This window comes from Lactuca saligna, chromosome 7, assembly GCF_052625555.1.
Source record: "Lactuca saligna cultivar CGN05327 chromosome 7, ASM5262555v1, whole genome shotgun sequence".
Classification (NCBI taxonomy): Eukaryota; Viridiplantae; Streptophyta; class Magnoliopsida; order Asterales; family Asteraceae; genus Lactuca; species Lactuca saligna.
The window spans coordinates 15,889,748-15,907,418 of NC_136423.1; the positions used below are offsets into that span (position 1 = coordinate 15,889,748).

At 41.2% G+C, this 17,671-nt stretch overlaps 3 protein-coding genes across 3 annotated transcripts; 1 reads left to right on the forward strand and 2 right to left on the reverse strand.

Moving 5' to 3' along the window:
- Window positions 1–267: 267 nt before the first annotated feature.
- LOC145006691 (uncharacterized) lies at window positions 268–2,565 on the reverse strand. Its single transcript, XM_078965760.1, has one exon. The coding sequence runs from the start codon at window positions 2,563–2,565 to the stop codon at window positions 268–270; it is 2,298 nt and encodes a 765-aa protein (XP_078821886.1).
- A 3,238-nt stretch (window positions 2,566–5,803) lies between these two features.
- LOC145004252 (uncharacterized) lies at window positions 5,804–16,622 on the reverse strand. The gene is made up of 4 exons (XM_078963145.1): window positions 16,480–16,622; window positions 15,640–15,701; window positions 12,935–14,144; window positions 5,804–5,950 (listed from the first exon to the last, which is right to left on the reverse strand). The coding sequence occupies exon 3, from the start codon at window positions 14,141–14,143 to the stop codon at window positions 13,649–13,651; it is 495 nt and encodes a 164-aa protein (XP_078819271.1). The 5' UTR covers window position 14,144; window positions 15,640–15,701; window positions 16,480–16,622; the 3' UTR covers window positions 5,804–5,950; window positions 12,935–13,648.
- LOC145006692 (zinc finger BED domain-containing protein RICESLEEPER 1-like) lies at window positions 10,654–11,675 on the forward strand. The gene is made up of 4 exons (XM_078965761.1): window positions 10,654–10,947; window positions 11,049–11,358; window positions 11,430–11,467; window positions 11,625–11,675. Exons 1-4 carry the CDS (start codon window positions 10,654–10,656, stop codon window positions 11,673–11,675), a joined length of 693 nt encoding a protein of 230 aa, XP_078821887.1.
- Window positions 16,623–17,671: the final 1,049 nt, after the last annotated feature.

Consider the following 17,671-nt stretch of genomic DNA (forward strand, 5'->3'; position numbering starts at 1 on the left):
TGATCAATTCGTCTTCCAATGTGTACTTGTCAGCCAACTCTTTAATCCCTATCTCATCAAAGTGTTTGCTCAAGATGGTGGTTAGCACATCTTGGCTTGACATCTCAAAGCAATCATTAGTACATGAATCAATAACATCTATGAAGTTTAAAGAATGCATATCGCTAGGATAACGCATAGCTTCAAAGATATTAAAGTTAATTACCTCACCATCGAATTCCATTGACAAAGTACCATTGGCTACATCTATTTTTGTTTTTGCGGTACTCATAAAGGGTCTCCCCAAAAGGATGGAGCTCGATTGTGGGGTGTTTTCATCACCATGTCTAAAACATAAAAATCAGCGGGAAAAACGAGCTCATTAACTTGCACTAACACGTCCTCCAATACACCTTTTGGATGTACCAAAGACCGATCAGCAAGTTGAATGATAACTCCGGTTTTTGATAAAGGTCCAATTCCCATTGTCTTATAACTTGAATAAGGTAAAACATTAATTGATGCTCCAAGATCAAGCACAACACGTGGTACAAAAAGGTTACCCATTTTGCAAGGAACCGTGAAAACACCCGGATCCTTGCATTTTTTTGGTAGCCGCTTTTGTAACATGGCTGAGACATTTTCACCAACCTTCACGGTTTGATTTCCTTTAAGCTTTTTCTTAGATGTGCAAAGTTCCTTAAGGAACTTAGCATATCTAGGAATCTGTGTAATGGGATCTAGAAGAGGGATATTGATTTCAACCTTTCGAAACATGGCCATGATTTCGTCATCTTCCCTTTCTCTTTTGGTGCTTTCCAGCCTTGAAGGAAATGGAGCTGGTGTGACTTTCACTTCAGATTCTATTAGCTTCTTGGAATTTGGATTACTCTTCTTTTCCTCTTCTTTGATAGCTTCTTCCACCTCAATCTCCTTCTCTTCTTCTTCTTCTTCTTCCGGCATCTTTGGATTTTCATAGCTTTTCCCACCTCTTAATGTAATTGCACACGCATTGTGTTTTGGGTTCTTCTCCATTTGAGAGGGTAGCTTGCCTTGTGACTCCATCTTACTCACGGAATGAGCAAGTTGTGATACTTGTTGAAAGCTTTGAGTACTTGTGGCAAGGCTTTTTACTATGTCTTCTAGGGACATATTTGAAGAACTCGCTTGGGGAGGGGGTTGTTGTGGATGCCTTGGTTGGAAATTTTGAGGTTGGAATGGTGGTCGTGGTTGATTTTGAGGAAATGGTGGTCTTGGTTGATATTGATGCGATTGATTGTGCTGATAGTTCCCTTGTTGATTGCCTCCCCACCCTTGATTATTGTTCCATCGCTGATCACCTCTTGGTTGCTCATAACCTCTTTGATTTGCCCCCGAATAGCCTCCCATGACTTTCGCTTCTTCATAATCTTCCTCTTGGAGTTGTGGGCACATATCAGTTGGATGCCCCACTTGGGTGCAAATACCGTACGGGCGGGGTGTGGACTGCACACCTTTGTCTTTGGCCAACATCATGACTACTTTCGTGAGCTCGGACAATTGAGCTTTAATCTGAGGAGTTTGTACTTCTTTTACAACTCGGGGTGCATCCGTGTACCATTCTTCATCATGGCTTGAATGTTTGGAATCTTCAGCCATGTTCTTGATTAGATTTCGGATCTCAGTTGGGGTTTTATTGGGCAAAGATCCACCACTAGAGGCGTTAAGAAGCCTTCTTTCCATTGGAGTCATTCCTTCAATGAAATATTGAAGGAGCTGGTACTCAGTGATCCCGTGCTTTGGACAACGAGCACAAAGTTTCTTGAATCTTTCCCAATATGTGTGGAAAGCTTCTCTTTTGTGTTGCTTGATTCCGATAATTTCCCGTCGTAGGGCTGAAGCTTTCATTTCGGGAAAATATTTGTCCAAAAACAATCTCGCAAGATCTACCCAAGTAGTTACCGTCCCCGGTGGAAGGTTATAAAGCCAATCTTTGGCCGCGTCTTGCACCGCAAAGGGGAATGCCCTAAGCTTGATTTGGTCCTCCGTGACATTGTGTGGTTTCATACCCACACATACTACATGGAACTCGGTGAGGAACTTGTGAGGATCTTCGTTCTCCAATCCTCTAAAAGTTGGGAGTAAATGGATAAGCCCGGATTTTGGTTCCAAGTTGGTGGCGGCTGGGTATGTGATGCAAAGAGGTTGTTGAGTCACCTCTTGTCTTGACCATTGACGAAGAGTTTGTTCGGGTGGTGGGTTTGGAGGACCTTGATTCCCTCCGGGGTTATGTGCCATGGCTTGAGAATTGGTTGTGGTTTTTGAAGGTGAACTGTTTAGGATATTATTAATAGGTGAAGAGGGTGGAGTGGTATTTATGGGTGAGGTTGTTTGTGGTGAGAGTGATGGGCTTTCTGTTTCTGATGCGGATACACTTGAGAGGGGTATGTCCTCCCAAATGTTGATGACCGGGGGATTGGTTGATGAAGAAGTACCGGAAACTGGTTGCCTCTTACGAAGCTTGGCTTGCTTCCTTAACTTCTTTGCAGTCTTCTCTATCTCTGAATCAATTGGCAATGGCGTACCTGTACGAAAAGATCTAGGCATAAACAATTAGTAACACCGTGTCCCCGACAACGGCACCAATTTGTTAGGCATGTCAAACCCAACAAATAAAGGGGTACGATATACTCCAAATTTATCCCACTATATTGCACTAAAAGGTAGTACAAGGCAAGCAGGGTCGATCCACAGAGACACAGGACAATTGGTCTATACCTATTTGCACAAGGTACTATGGTCACCAATAGTAAAGAGAGGGGGGGGGGGGGGGGGAGGGTTAGAATGTAATGATTAAACAAACAGTTAAAAACATAAGCAATCAACTAAATGCGTGAATTAAATTCAGAATTTGTGAGGACTCCAACCCCATGTATGACAGTTTAGCAATGTGACTCAAGGATGACATAATATTCGTTCAATATTATCTAAGTTGGTACTTGAAAGTTCTAATAAGCTCTAACACTTCCCATTCACCATATTAATTAACCAAAACAAGCTCTTTGATTAACCCTAACCTTATTAACCTAATCTAAACAAGCTCTTAGGATTAGATTATAAGATTGCATGAAGCTTTATGTGAATATTCCCAACAACACCCAATACTCCTCATAAGCTCGGGAGTGTAAAAGTGTATGAATAAGATTTACATTAAATTCATTCAATAGAGATCAATTTAATGCTTGTTACTTGTTCAATTTCACAAAACAATTACGGATTTTGTAAAAGAGATAACTTGAATGACCTAACCCTAATTCAAATGGCCAATAAGAATCATAATTAGAATCAAACATTCGATTGAAGCAAAATCAAATTCATTAGATAGAAATTAAGAACAAATATCATGTCATATGAATGAAGTCACTACCAAGAAGTCAAAACATGAAATTGGAGAAATTAGGGTTCTAGCCACACATGGCTAGAACAAGATCACAAGTCTAAAAGATGAAATTAAGTGTAATTACAACTTACAAAAACAAGAATTAATGTTTCCAAATGATTAACGGACAAACCCTTGCAAAAACCTTCGAATTCTCCTCTCCAATGGTGCTCTGATATGTTCTGTCTATGTAAAAATGACCCTCAACCCGTAATATGGAAGATAGAAAAAACTGCCAAAAGTTGGTTTTTGGGTCGAACACGGCCCGTGTTAAAATAGGCTAAACTGACACGGGTCGTGTTCAGCAACACTCCCCGTGTTGATTTGCACTAAACTGACACGGGTCGTGTTCAGCATGGTCAACAGCTCCCATTTTGGTCAAACACGCCCCGTGCCCACTTTTCAGTGTAAATTCAACACGCCCCGTGTACCTCTCTGACTCCAAATCCAAACTTGATTTTTCCAACTTTTTCGTTCTTCGCCCGATCGTCCCGAAATCTCCACCAATGCTTCCCGACACTTCCCAAAGCGCGTTCCAACCTCCGGTTTACCTGAAAAAGATATAAAAGTGTGCAAATAAGGTTGTTCTAGAGACTAAAATGAATATGATAAAATGCAAGGAAAAGGAAGAACAATTGTTCTAAATATATGCATAAAATGGGACTAAAAGGTGTGCAAAAAGATGCACAAATAGCACCTAACAAATTGTAAGTTCAATTCTTTAAAAAAAAGACAAATTACATTTAAAACATATTTTTAGTTTGTATTTTAATGAACACATCAATTGTCTTGTGATTTCAGTATTACCGCTCCTACAATGAGATCTTATTGCTGACTATCTCATGAGTTTGGTCGGGTACAACATGCTTATTGGTACAATACGAAAACATAGACCACCTCAAGAGTTGGATCCGATGCAATTCAAATAAGGTCGATTATCATTGTCTAGAAGTATTAATGTTTTTTCGTATCCATATTTTTGCATCTTTTAGGTCATTCCAACTACCTGATGCATGGCCTAAATTAAGAACTAATAACTTAATGAGTAAAGTTTTTGTTCTTATGATACCAATGTAGTCTTTATACTTCTTACATTGTAAGTTCAATTCTTAAAAAAAAAAGACAAATTACATTTAAAACATATTTTTAGTATGTATTTTAATGAACACACGTTCAAAATCAATATTCAAGAGCTTATAGTGATATAAGCCTAATACCAATAAGTCAACTATAGTTTTGGTAACACGTCTCTTATTAAATTATATATTTATAACATACTGTTTAAGTGCTGATTTGAAAGAAATGCTTTATAAAATATGAATTAACTTAGAATACGTTCCTTTCATATATGGTTTATATAATTTAAGAAAATAAATATATGATAATGTTTTTATTAATTTTAAAGAATATTTAAAGGTAAACGAGGACGTACAAATGTATGTCCAGTTTTGTTTTTGTTTGAGGACTTCAATTCCAGCAGAAACAAAGTTGGCACGTGTTAGAAGCTCGATTTGAAAACTACTCATAATTAAAATCAATATAGAATTTAAATAATGCTTACAAAAATGCAAGGCATCTATTTCTCACGTGCAAACAAAATAGTGTAAAAGCATTTCTAAAAGAGAAAGTACGCAAAAATGGATGAATTTCTCCTTAAATAATTTTTCAAAATAGTGGAAAATAATGTTAAAAACCAAATTTGTTAAGCTATGTAAGAATTGCCTCCTAAAAACGATGAAAAACGAGTATGCCAAGGTTCGTGTCTATGATTATCTTCTTTGATTCGACTTAAGAGAGAATTGGGTGCATGAATCACCTAACTACCCAATTATGCCTAAATTTAAAATAAAAGTACCATTATATCCATACAATTGAAAAGAGACTTACTTATATGTTTCTAGACTTTTGGATCCCTTCACCTAAAGATATACACATTCATCCCTTCAACTTTTATAATTTAGTACCCCATTTTAAGACTCTCCTTGTGTTTCTTGATAACCCATCTTTACACTTGACATCTCTAATGCAACCATCTTGAGATAAGATTTTTTGACAGCGAATACCCAAAGGATTTTATTGAAACACGTTGTAAGAAATCAAACTATGTTGTTTTCATAATTACTCACTACAATTGCATAATTGACATTTTACGGTTTTCTACAATTACCAAATGATAAGAAAGCTTCAATGTACATAATTGATAGAAATTTTTGAATAAAACTAATGGATTTTGACACTGCCACTTACAACTCTTCTTTAAATACTACATGGTGTTGATTATAGGAAGACATTAATAATGACTTTTGAGATCATATAATTTTTACTTGCATAAAATTGATATAAATTCCTAAACAATTGCAAATTAATAGTTAATATGTAACAACCAAAAAATACAACCAATTAAAATTTTTCAAAAACAACCCGATTTCATTAAATTGTTTACAAAAAGGTTTTCAATACAAATCATTTAGAGTATTCCCAGAATCACATTGCTACAAAATCATGAGGAGTGGTACGATCACGCCTTCGCCTTGCCACAGTCTCCTGAAGAACCTGAAAAACATTAAACCACAACTGTAAGCCCGAAAGCTTAGTGAGTTACCCCTAAAATACCAACCACATATACGCCCTTCCAGGCTACGACCTTCCGGTCCAAAACATATTGCCTTCCGGCCCATAACATAACAGAACATAGAACAGCCATGCATATCGGGTCTATTGTGTGACTGGTCCGCCGTATCGGGCCTTCAGTCCACCGGATCCATCCTCCGAGTCTAGTCATGTCCTTCGAGTCTACAGTGTGGTTGGTCCGCCCGCACTGGGCCTCCAACTCACCTGGTCCACTCTCTGAGCCTACAGTATGACTGGTCCGCCCGCATCAGGCCTTCAGTCGGCCTGGTCCACTCTCCGAGCCTCGGCACGTCTGGTCCGCCCGCGTGGGGCCTACAGCATATCCGGACCGCTCGCTGGGCCTTCGGAACAACAGGTCCGCCCTGAGTATCTTGGCCTACAGCACAAAGCAGGACCGCCTCAACCCATCTCCAGTCCAAACAACCATGTACACATAAACATATAATCATATAACAGTTCACATTCAAACAAGCCGATCTAGCAAATCACATAGCATAACATACTCTAAGCAGGATACCGACCTAACAGGTCATTAGCATAGCATCTCCCTATCTCTCAGGATACCGATATCGATCAGGTCTCTGACATATACCGTCCTAACTCTCAGGATGCAAGCATATCACAACAAAAAAAAATAATAACAACTACCCGGATCTCAATCCGATAAGGGCCGGCCTTGGTGCCTTAGACCCTGTTGATATAGTGAGGATAACTCACCTCGAAACTGCCGGCTGAAAGGATAAGATCCCGCTGCTCCAACCCTGACACGAACTCCTCCACTGAACACCGAAACATTCAATTCAATAAATACCCTTAATTACCAAAATACCCCTGGAAGACAACTGGTCAACCTTGGACAAAGTCAAAGTCAACCCCTTTGATCCAAGCCTCTTCTCCTCCAAGATTTCTTCAACAACACCTCTCCAAGCTCCAATTTGCTCAACAATGGGGTTCCTCCACGAAATTAGGGTTTCTGGGACTCAAGGGGGATCAAGGAGGCTGTGGAGGAGACATAATGATCTTTATATAGGGCTCATTCCCTGGATTTAGGGTTTTCTTCACCCAGCACCTACTCGCCGATTCCATCTTTGGACTCGCCGAGTAGGTCACTTGACACGCGACCAAAGTCGCGACTCTACTCGCCGAGTCCATCCATGGACTCGCCGAGTCGCCCTTCAAGATTTACACTTTTAGCCCTTCAACACCACTCTTGCTATTCCGGGATGTTACAATTCTCCCCCACTTAAATTAGGCTTCGTCCTCGAAGCTTATGGCAACTCAATTCCAAAATACTCCCACGACACACCACCTGGCTTTAACCGGACCAGGTCCCTCAAGGCATACCCCATGAAACTCAACTCACTCTCTCTTTCCTTACGGTGTCCGACCATCGTCTCAAATCGGGCACCGGCTGTACCCTCTGATAGTCGCACTCACAACCGAGAATTACCCATGATGCCTTACTGCTCCAATTCTCATCATTCACTTGACTCATATGGCTAGAAAACCATGAACCATCGGATCCCCGATCCGAATCCCACTCTATCCATTCCATGACGACAAAAAGACCCACTCTTCAATCCCGGAGCAACCCCCACGAGTTCTCCTCTTGCAATCACACACACATGCTGAACTAGCTCTAGCACCCTCAGGTTTGGAAAACCCGATACACTGATGATATCCTCAAACATCCTTCCAGGATGAACCGCTAATACATACCCAAAACCCTGATCAGAATCTCACTGAGAGTCCAAGACTCTCTCCCTGCATCCCTTCTGAACCCCCCCCCCCTTGGCTCTACGCCTGCGGAATTCCCTCCGCGCCCTGAGCAGACATCTCAAGTCGGATGAGCTTTTATTCCACTGGCGCAAACATGCTACTCAAAAACCACCGTCGTACCACTCCAATCATAACTCTACACTGCCGCTTTCACTTCCGTGAATTCGCACTCCCTTTCGGAATTTCATTCCTCCCTCTTTCCTTACCAAGGAAACCACTCGCCCGCCCTGTCACCATGACAGGTACTATGGTGCTCACCCCACGCTACACTACCTCTTTAAAGCGCACCCGATATCCATTCGACACAACTACTCTGACTCTCTTCGCAGGGGCTCTTAAGCCTATGCACTATCTTCACTGGTCAAGATTACTACCCGGGGCCAGACCTTCCAATGCAATCACACGGCAACATACGCAATCCATAACCTTGAACCGATCCAACAGTACTCGCAGAGTCTTCAGCATGACTGGACCGCCTCACCAGGCCTTCAGCCAATCTGGACCACTCTCAGATAGGGGTGGCAATCCTCGACCCAACCCGTAACCCGAAAGTGACCCAACACGAAAATAAACGGGTTTGGGTTGAGATTTTTTACCCGCCAACCCGCCAACCCGCTAACCCGTTTATTTAATGGGTTGGGTTGGGTTACCTGTTTGGGTTCGCGGGTCAACCCGCCAACCCGATTATATATATATATATATATATATATATATATATATATATATATATATATATATATATATATTAGGTTTAAAAAATACATTTAATTATTTATCACTTTTGATTTTTTAATTATTTATCAAATACTGTATCCGGTGCCCTAGCCCCTAAACATCAAACAATTCTCCAAATTGGCAAAATCCAAAATCCAAACTCATCATCGGCACTGCTCACGAACAGACGAACTATCGCAAGTCTCATACTCTCATCTCCGTCGATCAGATCACGCGATTGGCACTAAGTCGCTTCGTCGCAGTCTCGCAGACTCGCAGTCATCTTCCGCTGCTACCGAGTACCGACGTTGTCCGACGCTAAGTCGCTAACCCACCTCCATCCTCGATTCTTCCGGTAAGTAACATTGTGACAACCTAAATCTCTAAGCCTCGAAGTCGAACACAGAAAATCTCTAAGCCTTGATTCGTCTTCCGCTGCTACCTTGTGTTCTTCTCTTCTTCTAATCAATAAATGATTGAATGATTGAGACAATAATCGGGGTTTGTTTGATTATTGCATAAATCTCTAAGACTCGAACAAAGCAAGTCCGAGCCTTGACCTGTTGCTAGCAGAAATCATGTACCGATCACTGATCAGAACTTGTTACCCATTTTTTTTTTTTTTTTTTTTTTTTTTTTTTTTGTGATGCTTTCATATTGATCACTAATCAGAAGTTGTATTTTTTTTAATTGCTTTGCTTCTAACCTGTTAGATAATTGATGATTTCTTTTGGGGTTTTCTAGTAAGTTATGGATAATGAAGATATCACTGTTGACAATAATGTGGAGGGTAACAATGAAGAAAGTGAGAGTGATGATTCAGTTAAAGAAGTTGTAGCACCAAATGACTCTCAAGGAGTTGAAAGTACTTCTACAAAGAAAAGGAAAACAAGGACAACAAGTTCTGATGTTTGGAAAAGTTTTACTAAATTACCTAGAAAAACACCAGATGAAATCCTATATTGTGTTTGCAACAAATGTGGTAAAAAATATCAAGCAGGAAGTGCTTGCGGTACCGGTAATCTAATTCGCCATCGAACCAAATGTGAAAATAATAATACTAGAGAAATTGGTCAATATATGATTTCTTCTAGCAAAGGTGTAATGAACATGAGAACTCCAAAGTTTAGTCAGGAAAGACTTAGGGAATTGTTGATTGAAGCTATTGTTAGACATGACTTGCCATTCTCCTTCGTTGAATATGAAGGAATTAGAAATATTTGCAAATACTTGGAACCAAATGCCAGTCATATTTGTAGGAACACAACAAAGGAAGATGTCAAAAAGTTATATACAAGTCAGTGTGATAGACTTCGTGGCGAGTTGCTTAAATGTTCAAGTAGAATATGTTTGACTTCTGATGCTTGGACATCTATTGTTACAGATGGTTATTTGAGTTTGACTGCCCATTATGTTGATAGCAATTGGGTCTTACAGAAGAGGATTTTAATTTTTTCTGAATTTCCTCCTCCACATACCGGTGTTGCTATTGCGGAAAAGATTAGTGGGTTAATAAAAAGTTGGGGAATTGAAAGGAAGCTGTTTTCTATCACTTTGGATAATGCTTCCTCCAATGATGTTTGCGTTGGATTGCTTAAGAATCAATTTCGTTTGATGAATGCTTTAGTATATGATGGTAAGTTATTTCATTTGAGATGTTGTGCCCATATTCTTAATTTGATTGTTCAAGATGGGTTGAAACAAATTGATGTTGCTGTGGAAAAAGTTAGAGAATGTGTGAAATATGTCAAAGGATCATCAGCAAGAAAAACAAGGTTTTTTCAATGTTGCTCACAAAATCTTTTGGACACCAATAAAGCTTTGATGCAAGATGTTCCTACTAAGTGGAATTCCACTTATAGGATGCTTTCTTGTGCACTTTATTATCGACTAGCGTTTTCGCATCTTAGTTTGAGTGATTCTAACTTTCAAGATTGTCCATCCTCTGATGAATGGGAAAGAGTTGAGAAAATGTGTAGCTTTCTGAAAGTGTTTTATGATGCGACTCTTCAATTCTCAGGATCTCTTTATCCTACTTCAAATTTGTATTCCCTCAGATCTTTGGAATACATTTGAAGTTGGTTGAAGAGAAGAAAAGTCTGGATGAGTATATGAATAAAATAGCTACTCAAATGTGGAATAAGTTCAACAAATATTGGGCTGATTTTAATCTTCTGTTAGCTATAGCCGTGGTGTTTGATCCTAGATATAAGTTAACATTTGTTGACTTTTGTTATAAAAAACTTTATGGAGAAGGTTCATCACAATTTAAGGCTATTGAGAGTGCCCTTTATGAACTTTATGATGAATATGTGCAAGCTTCAAAAAATGCAACCACATTCGAATCGACATCACATCAAGGGAGCAATGAAAACATTAGACAAAGTAATGTTGGGGGAGATTCTAGTCAAAACAACATTCTTGAGGTAAATCACAATTTTTAATTATCATTAAATTCACTTTTATAGTTTAGTTTTTAAATATACTAAATTACTAATTGGTTTATATATATTATTTTTAATTATAGGAGTTTGACGAATATGATAATGATGATTCGGGTTCCAATACCACAAGTCAATTGCATGTATACCTTCTTGAGCCAAGAGCTAAAAGAACTTCTTCTGTTAAAATGCTTGACTTTTGGAAAGCACAACAATATAGATATCCAGAATTAGCTAAATTAGATATGGATATACTTTGTGTTCCCGTTTCAACAGTAGCATCTGAATCGGCTTTTAGTCTTGGTGGAAGAATTCTGAATGAATATCGAAGTTCCATGAAGCCTGATGTGGTTGAAGCTTTGGTTTGTACTAGGGATTGGTTGTTTGGAGAAAAAGGTAATATTTCATAATTTATTCATATTAACTAAAATTTTGTATTATTTTTTTTTTTTCTATTCATTGTGTAGTTGATTTGAATGTGGCTGTTGACAACCTAACCCAAAATGTAATGAATTTGAACATCAACGAAGACAATACGGAGGCTACAAATTCCAACATACTTTAGGTGGTCATTTGGTGAGTTTTTTTCTTTCTTTTTATAATTATTTATGTAGCTTTTAAAATATCATAAATTTAATTTTGCATATTGTTTCTATTTGAAGGTGATCTTGAAGAAGTCGATGTTGGAAGAAGAAATGGAAATTGTAGCATGAACAAATTATCGCATTTGATTTTTGGATATGTTTGAACTATTGCACTTTGCATTAATGTGTTTATTTACAATTTTATGACTTTATGTTTATGACTTTATGTTGAATGTTTAAGACTTTATAACTTCATTTTATTTGTATTTTTCAATTTCATTTTAAAATGTATTGCTTATTAAATTGCTTATACGGGTTGGGTTTGACCCACTGACCCACGAACCCATATATTTATACGGGTTATATGGGTTGGGTTGGGTTGATATTTTCAACCCGCCAACCCGTGACCCGCCAACCCATCAACCCATATATTATATGGGTTGGGTTTGGTCAATGTATTCTAACCCGCCAACCCGCGAACCCGTGACCCGCCAACCCGAACCCAACCCAATTGCCAGGCCTAACTCTCAGAACCTTCAGCCAACCTGGACCGCTCTCAGTGCCTTCAGTCTGGCTGGACCGTCCTCCGAGCCTTCAGCCTGACTGGTACGCCTACCGGCCTTCAGTCTATTCGGACCGCTCAACTAGAATTCATCATTCCGAGCTATCTCTTCGGGGAGTCCTCTCGTGCATACCGTTCTAGCCATCTAAGGGTTCCGAACTCTAACTCCATCATACATACTCGATCCCGGCCTGCTCCCAGGCCTTCCATAATCAAATGCCCTAGGTCTGTATTCTGCCCCGCACGCCTGCTACTCACCCATACGAGCCTGCTCTCGGCTGATCGAAATACCGCTGAATTCCCAAGCAGCTAACCAACCTCTCAAGCCTAACGACCATCCGGAGAATTTCCAATTCTCCCCCACTTAAGACACTGACAATTAACCACCGATCGCCATCACCGATCTCCCAAAACAACAATGCAGAGAAAAACAACACTTACACGCACTTAGTTCCTCACCAGCGCTAACAACTTTCATAAAAACATATTTCCACACTGAACAAACCGCTCGAAAGGAACCCAATCTTTAACTTTCCATTCCTCAGACTGCAAAAGCTACCCGGCCTTCAAACCAACTCCGCATCCACCACTAATCCTCACAAAGATAATCAACGATAGCTCTAAGCACTGATCCGTAACCATAACGATCCTTTACGGAACAAAGGATACCAAAACAAAATCCCGAATACCACTCACCAACCCCTAAGGAACAACAGATGCCACACGAAAACCCGAAACGCGATTCTATAACCATCCAACGAGACTAGCAGATAGGCGATACTCCACAATAATCATAAATAATTAAGACAATAGGAAAGAAACATACCCGCAACAGCAAGCTGAAAAGCACGACCCTAAGCCCTTGGGGGCTGACCTCCACCTGTGATCCTCAACGTGGCCGGTGCTGGAGCCTGCACTGGTCCCGCAACAAGCTGTGGACAATTGAACCTCAAGTGTCCAACCTGATGACAATGATGACATATCCTCAAATCCCGAACTGGCACTGATTGCCGACAATCCCTCGCATAATGCCCATCCTTTCCGCACTTGCGACATGCACCACCGGACCGATAGACTCCGGCGTGACCCCTTCCACACTTTCCACAGACGTGGCTACTCTGCTCTCCCATCCTGAAATCAACGGTCTTAGACCGCTTCGTCGCTGGCTGCGACTGAACCGGAGCTTGCCTCAGTTCACGCATCTGCAACTCAATCTCTAACTCACGCCGCCTGGCGGCCTCTTGCAACTCTAACAAGGTCTCACACCTCTGCGCAGACACAAACTGCATGATGTCTCTCTTTAGCATACTCAGATATCGGGACATCTGAGCCTGCTCCGAAGCGAACTCAGGGCAAAACATCGCCCTCTCAGTAAACATCCTGGTGATTTCCGTCATCGACTCCGAACCCTGCTTCAGCTCGAGGAATTCCTGAGCCAACCTCTCCCTCTCTACCTGCGGAACATAACGAGTACTGAAAATCCCTCTGAACTGATCCCATGAAATCGCAGTCCTCTGCGCATCCGTGTATGACCCCGTGGTCAATCTCCACCAATCCTTTCCCCGAGCCTTAACAGGTTCCGAGCGCACCTCACCCTCTGATCAGCAGGGCATGAACACGTGAAGAAACATCCCTCCACATCTGATGACCATCTCAGAGCAACGATCGGATCCTGAACTCCATCAAAAGTGGGAGGCTTCGTATTATCGAAGTCCCGATACTGAAAACCTCTACTAGCTCCTCCCCCTGCCGCTGCTACAGCTGCTGTAGCTGCCGCGACAGCCGTCTCCGTGAGAGCCGCATAGCACTCATCAAAATACTCCACCATGGCGGTCTTGATCGACCCAAACAACTTCGGCAGCTCAGCCCGAAACAATGTAGCAACCTCATCATGCAGGATCTCACGAATCCTCGCATCCAACTCGTGCGTACTCATCTGACTGACAACCTCGGGCTGTACAGACCCACCCGAAACTCCCTCTACTGCTCCTGATCCTGACCCGGATCCACTCCCAGCGTGCCCTGAAATCTCCATACTGAAAATAAACCACCAAAAATCTCAAACACCTCCCACTATCCCGGGAACCAACTCTCAACCCAACCCTAGAGGTCATGGTTTCCCTGATACGTGTATGGGTCCTATGCTTTCAGTAGTACGGGCCCATACTACCTTCCACACCTACCCATATTTGTATGAAGTACTTCCACAACACCCTAGAGACAAATATACATAACAACACTAGAAATCTCTCACAAGAAAATCCTAGGCTAGCAGGCATCATAAATCAGGCAACACATCGAAAAATCCTGAAGATCGCTAGCCTAACTCTAGCATGCTGTTCTATCAAAGCTCAATAAAAAGAATATCATGTATGGTATTTTGGGGTTACTTACTGGCTCCGGCTGATCGTACCTCCGCATCCTCCTTTACTTATTTTGAAAACCATTTTAAATTTTCTTTTGAAAACCCTCCTCGATTTGAGACTGGAGTCACACAAGTGTTCCTCCAATTCACTCAAACCAAGGCTCTGATACCAACTTGTAACAACCGAAAAATACAACCAATTTAAATTTTTCAAAAACAACCCGATTTCATTAAATTGTTTAGAAAAAGGTTTTCAATACAAATCATTTAGAGTATTCCGAGAATCACATTGCTACAAAATCATGAGGAGCGGTACGATCACGCCTTCGCCTTGCCACAGTTTCCTGAAGAACCTGAAAAACATTAAACCACAACTGTAAGCCCGAAAGCTTAGTGAGTTACCCCCAAAATACCAACCACATATACGCCCTTCCAGGCTACGACCTTCCGGTCCAAAACATATTGCCTTCCGGCCCATAACATATAAAACATACATAACATAACAGAACATAGAATAGCCATGCATATCGGGTCTACTGTATGACTGGTCCGCCGTATCGGGCCTTCAGTCCACCAGATCCATCCTCCGAGTCTAGTCATGTCCTTCGAGTCTACAGTGTGGTTGGTCCGCCCGCATTGGGCCTCCAACTCACTTGGTCCACTCTCTGAGCCTACAGTATGACTGGTCCGCCCGCATCGGGCCTTCAGTCGGCCTGGTCCACTCTCCGAGCCTCGGTACGTCTGGTCCACCCGCGTGGGGCCTACAACATATCCGGACCGCTCGCTGGGCCTTCGGAACAACCGGTCCGCCCTGAGCATCTTGAAATACAACACAAAGTAGGACTGCCTCAACCCATCTCCAGTCCAAACAACCATGTACACATAAACATATAATCATATAACAGTTCACATTCAAACAAGCCGATCTAGCAAATCACATAGCATAACATACTCTAAGCAGGATACCGACCTAACAGGTCATTAGCATAGCATCTCCCTATCTCTTAGGATACCGATATCGATCAGGTCTCTGACATATACCGTCCTAACTCTCAGGATGCAAGCATATCACAACAACAAAAAATAATAACAACTACCCGGATCTCAATCCGATAAGGGCCGGCCTTGGTGCCTTAGACCCTGTTGATATAGTGAGGATAACTCACCTCGAAACTGCCGGCTGAAAGGATAAGATCCCGCTGCTCCAACCCTGACACGAACTCCTCCACTGAACACCGAAACATTCAATTCAATAAATACCCTTAATTACCAAAATACCCCTGGAAGACAACTGGTCAACCTTGGACAAAGTCAAAGTCAACCCCTGACTGACCCTACTCGCCGAGTCAACCCGATGACTCGCCGAGTCCCTATGCTCAGAACTTCCCTCCATCAGCGACCCAACTCGCCGAGTCACCCCAAGACCCGCCGAGTCCAACAACTCTGAGTCCTCTTACACCCAACTCACCGAGTCATCCCTTGACTCACCGATTCTCAACTCAACCAGGAAATATTGGGACTATTCGACAAGACTCGCCGAGTCCAAGAACAGACTCACCGAGTCTAAGGCTATCTTCAACCTACTCGCCGAGTTGTTCTTCCAACTCGCCGAGTTCCAGGCCATCTTCAAGCAACTCGTCGAGTCCACCCATATGACTCGCCGAGTATCACCGATCTGAATCAATTCAGAAGCACTCCAGGCCATGCAATTGATCCAAAACATAGATCCAACCTCCTACAATCCATCCATCACGTAAAGTGGCAAACTCTACGTGAATCTAAAGAGATCTAGGCCTTATTCACCTTAGAACTAAGGTTTGGGACATGATAGCTCCATTAATAGCACAAGAACAGGGGCTTTAATGCTCTTAAGATCTTCTCCATTCCAGATCTGAGGTAGCAACCTCAGATCCATCCTTCAAACTCAAGATGCCACATAACTAAGCTTCCCACACAACCCCAAAAATGAGAATCTAAGAGAACACAGCCCAAGAACGAAATATTACCTCCAAAGAATGCCCCAACAGCAAAGAAACTCGAATCCAAGCAAAGCCCTTTGATCCAAGCCTCTTCTCCTCCAAGATTTCTTCAACAACACCTCTCCAAGCTCCAATTTTATCAACAATGGGGTTCCTCCACGAAATTAGGGTTTCTGGGACTCAAGGGGGATCAAGGAGGCTGTGGAGGAGACATAATGATCTTTATATAGGGCTCATTCCCCGGATTTAGGGTTTTCTTCACCCAGCACCTACTCGCCGAGTCCATCTTTGGACTCACCGAGTAGGTCACTTGACACGCGACCAAAGTCGCGACTCTAATCGCCGAGTCCATCCATGGACTCGCCGAGTCGCCCTTCAAGATTTACACTTTTAGCCCTTCAACACCACTCTTGCTATTCCAGGATGTTTCATAATAAATGTATGAAAACCATATGTAGAAGCTTTTTAGGTGACATGATTGTGAAAAAGTCGATAAAAATGATGAATTTAATATCAAGAAGGTTGATATTCAAAGTCCACATGATCAAAAGTCAATTATGGATATAAATTGAGAGGATTGACCTTTTAATTCAAATTACCTTGAAATTGCAAGAGAAAAGAGAGTAAATTCTGAGAGGCAGAGTTTTCTTTGCTTTGGTATTCATAATGGAAAGGGTTTCAACATCAAAATATTGGATTTTCCCTAAACAAGAATCATAATGTAGATAATGAATGCATAATAATACATAGCAGGAGCAAACATGTGACATCCTCATTTTTACGGCTAGAAAAAACCGATTTTGTTTATGCTTTATAAAAATTAGAGTACCTCTTTTAATAAAAATGTCGTGGAATTTGTTTCCAATAAAACATGATAAATACGTTATCAAAGCATTTACGAAGAAAAATATTTTTATTCATTTTAAAACATTTGGGATGTCATCGTCAATACAGAAACATAAGCATAAACAGAACTTACATTCATTATCACTAGTGATTTATATCTCCTTAATCTCTCAGTGTAATGTGACTTCATATCAACACATGTGATATAAATAAACTGGGTGGGTCAGGTTGGGAAACCTGGTGAGTACATAGGGTTTTCAACCAACAATAATATAATTATTATGTTTAATCATCAAACAGTTAGCCCAATTACCCATCTCCATTATCTTCTTTACTCTTAAGGATCTACCATAAGAATCATCTATTTCTTATT

Bases quoted from the DNA above. Each gene is read 5' to 3' on its own strand.
- LOC145004252 (XM_078963145.1), bottom strand. From the start codon at position 14,143: ATGGAGATTTCAGGGCACGCTGGGAGTGGATCCGGGTCAGGATCAGGA.
- LOC145006691 (XM_078965760.1), bottom strand. From the start codon at position 2,565: ATGCCTAGATCTTTTCGTACAGGTACGCCATTGCCAATTGATTCAGAG.
- LOC145006692 (XM_078965761.1), top strand. From the start codon at position 10,654: ATGTGGAATAAGTTCAACAAATATTGGGCTGATTTTAATCTTCTGTTA. The intron at 11,359-11,429 runs GTAATATTTCAT...TTCATTGTGTAG, and splicing joins TTGGTTGTTTGGAGAAAAAG to TTGATTTGAATGTGGCTGTT. The intron at 11,468-11,624 runs GTAATGAATTTG...TTCTATTTGAAG, and splicing joins TTGACAACCTAACCCAAAAT to GTGATCTTGAAGAAGTCGAT.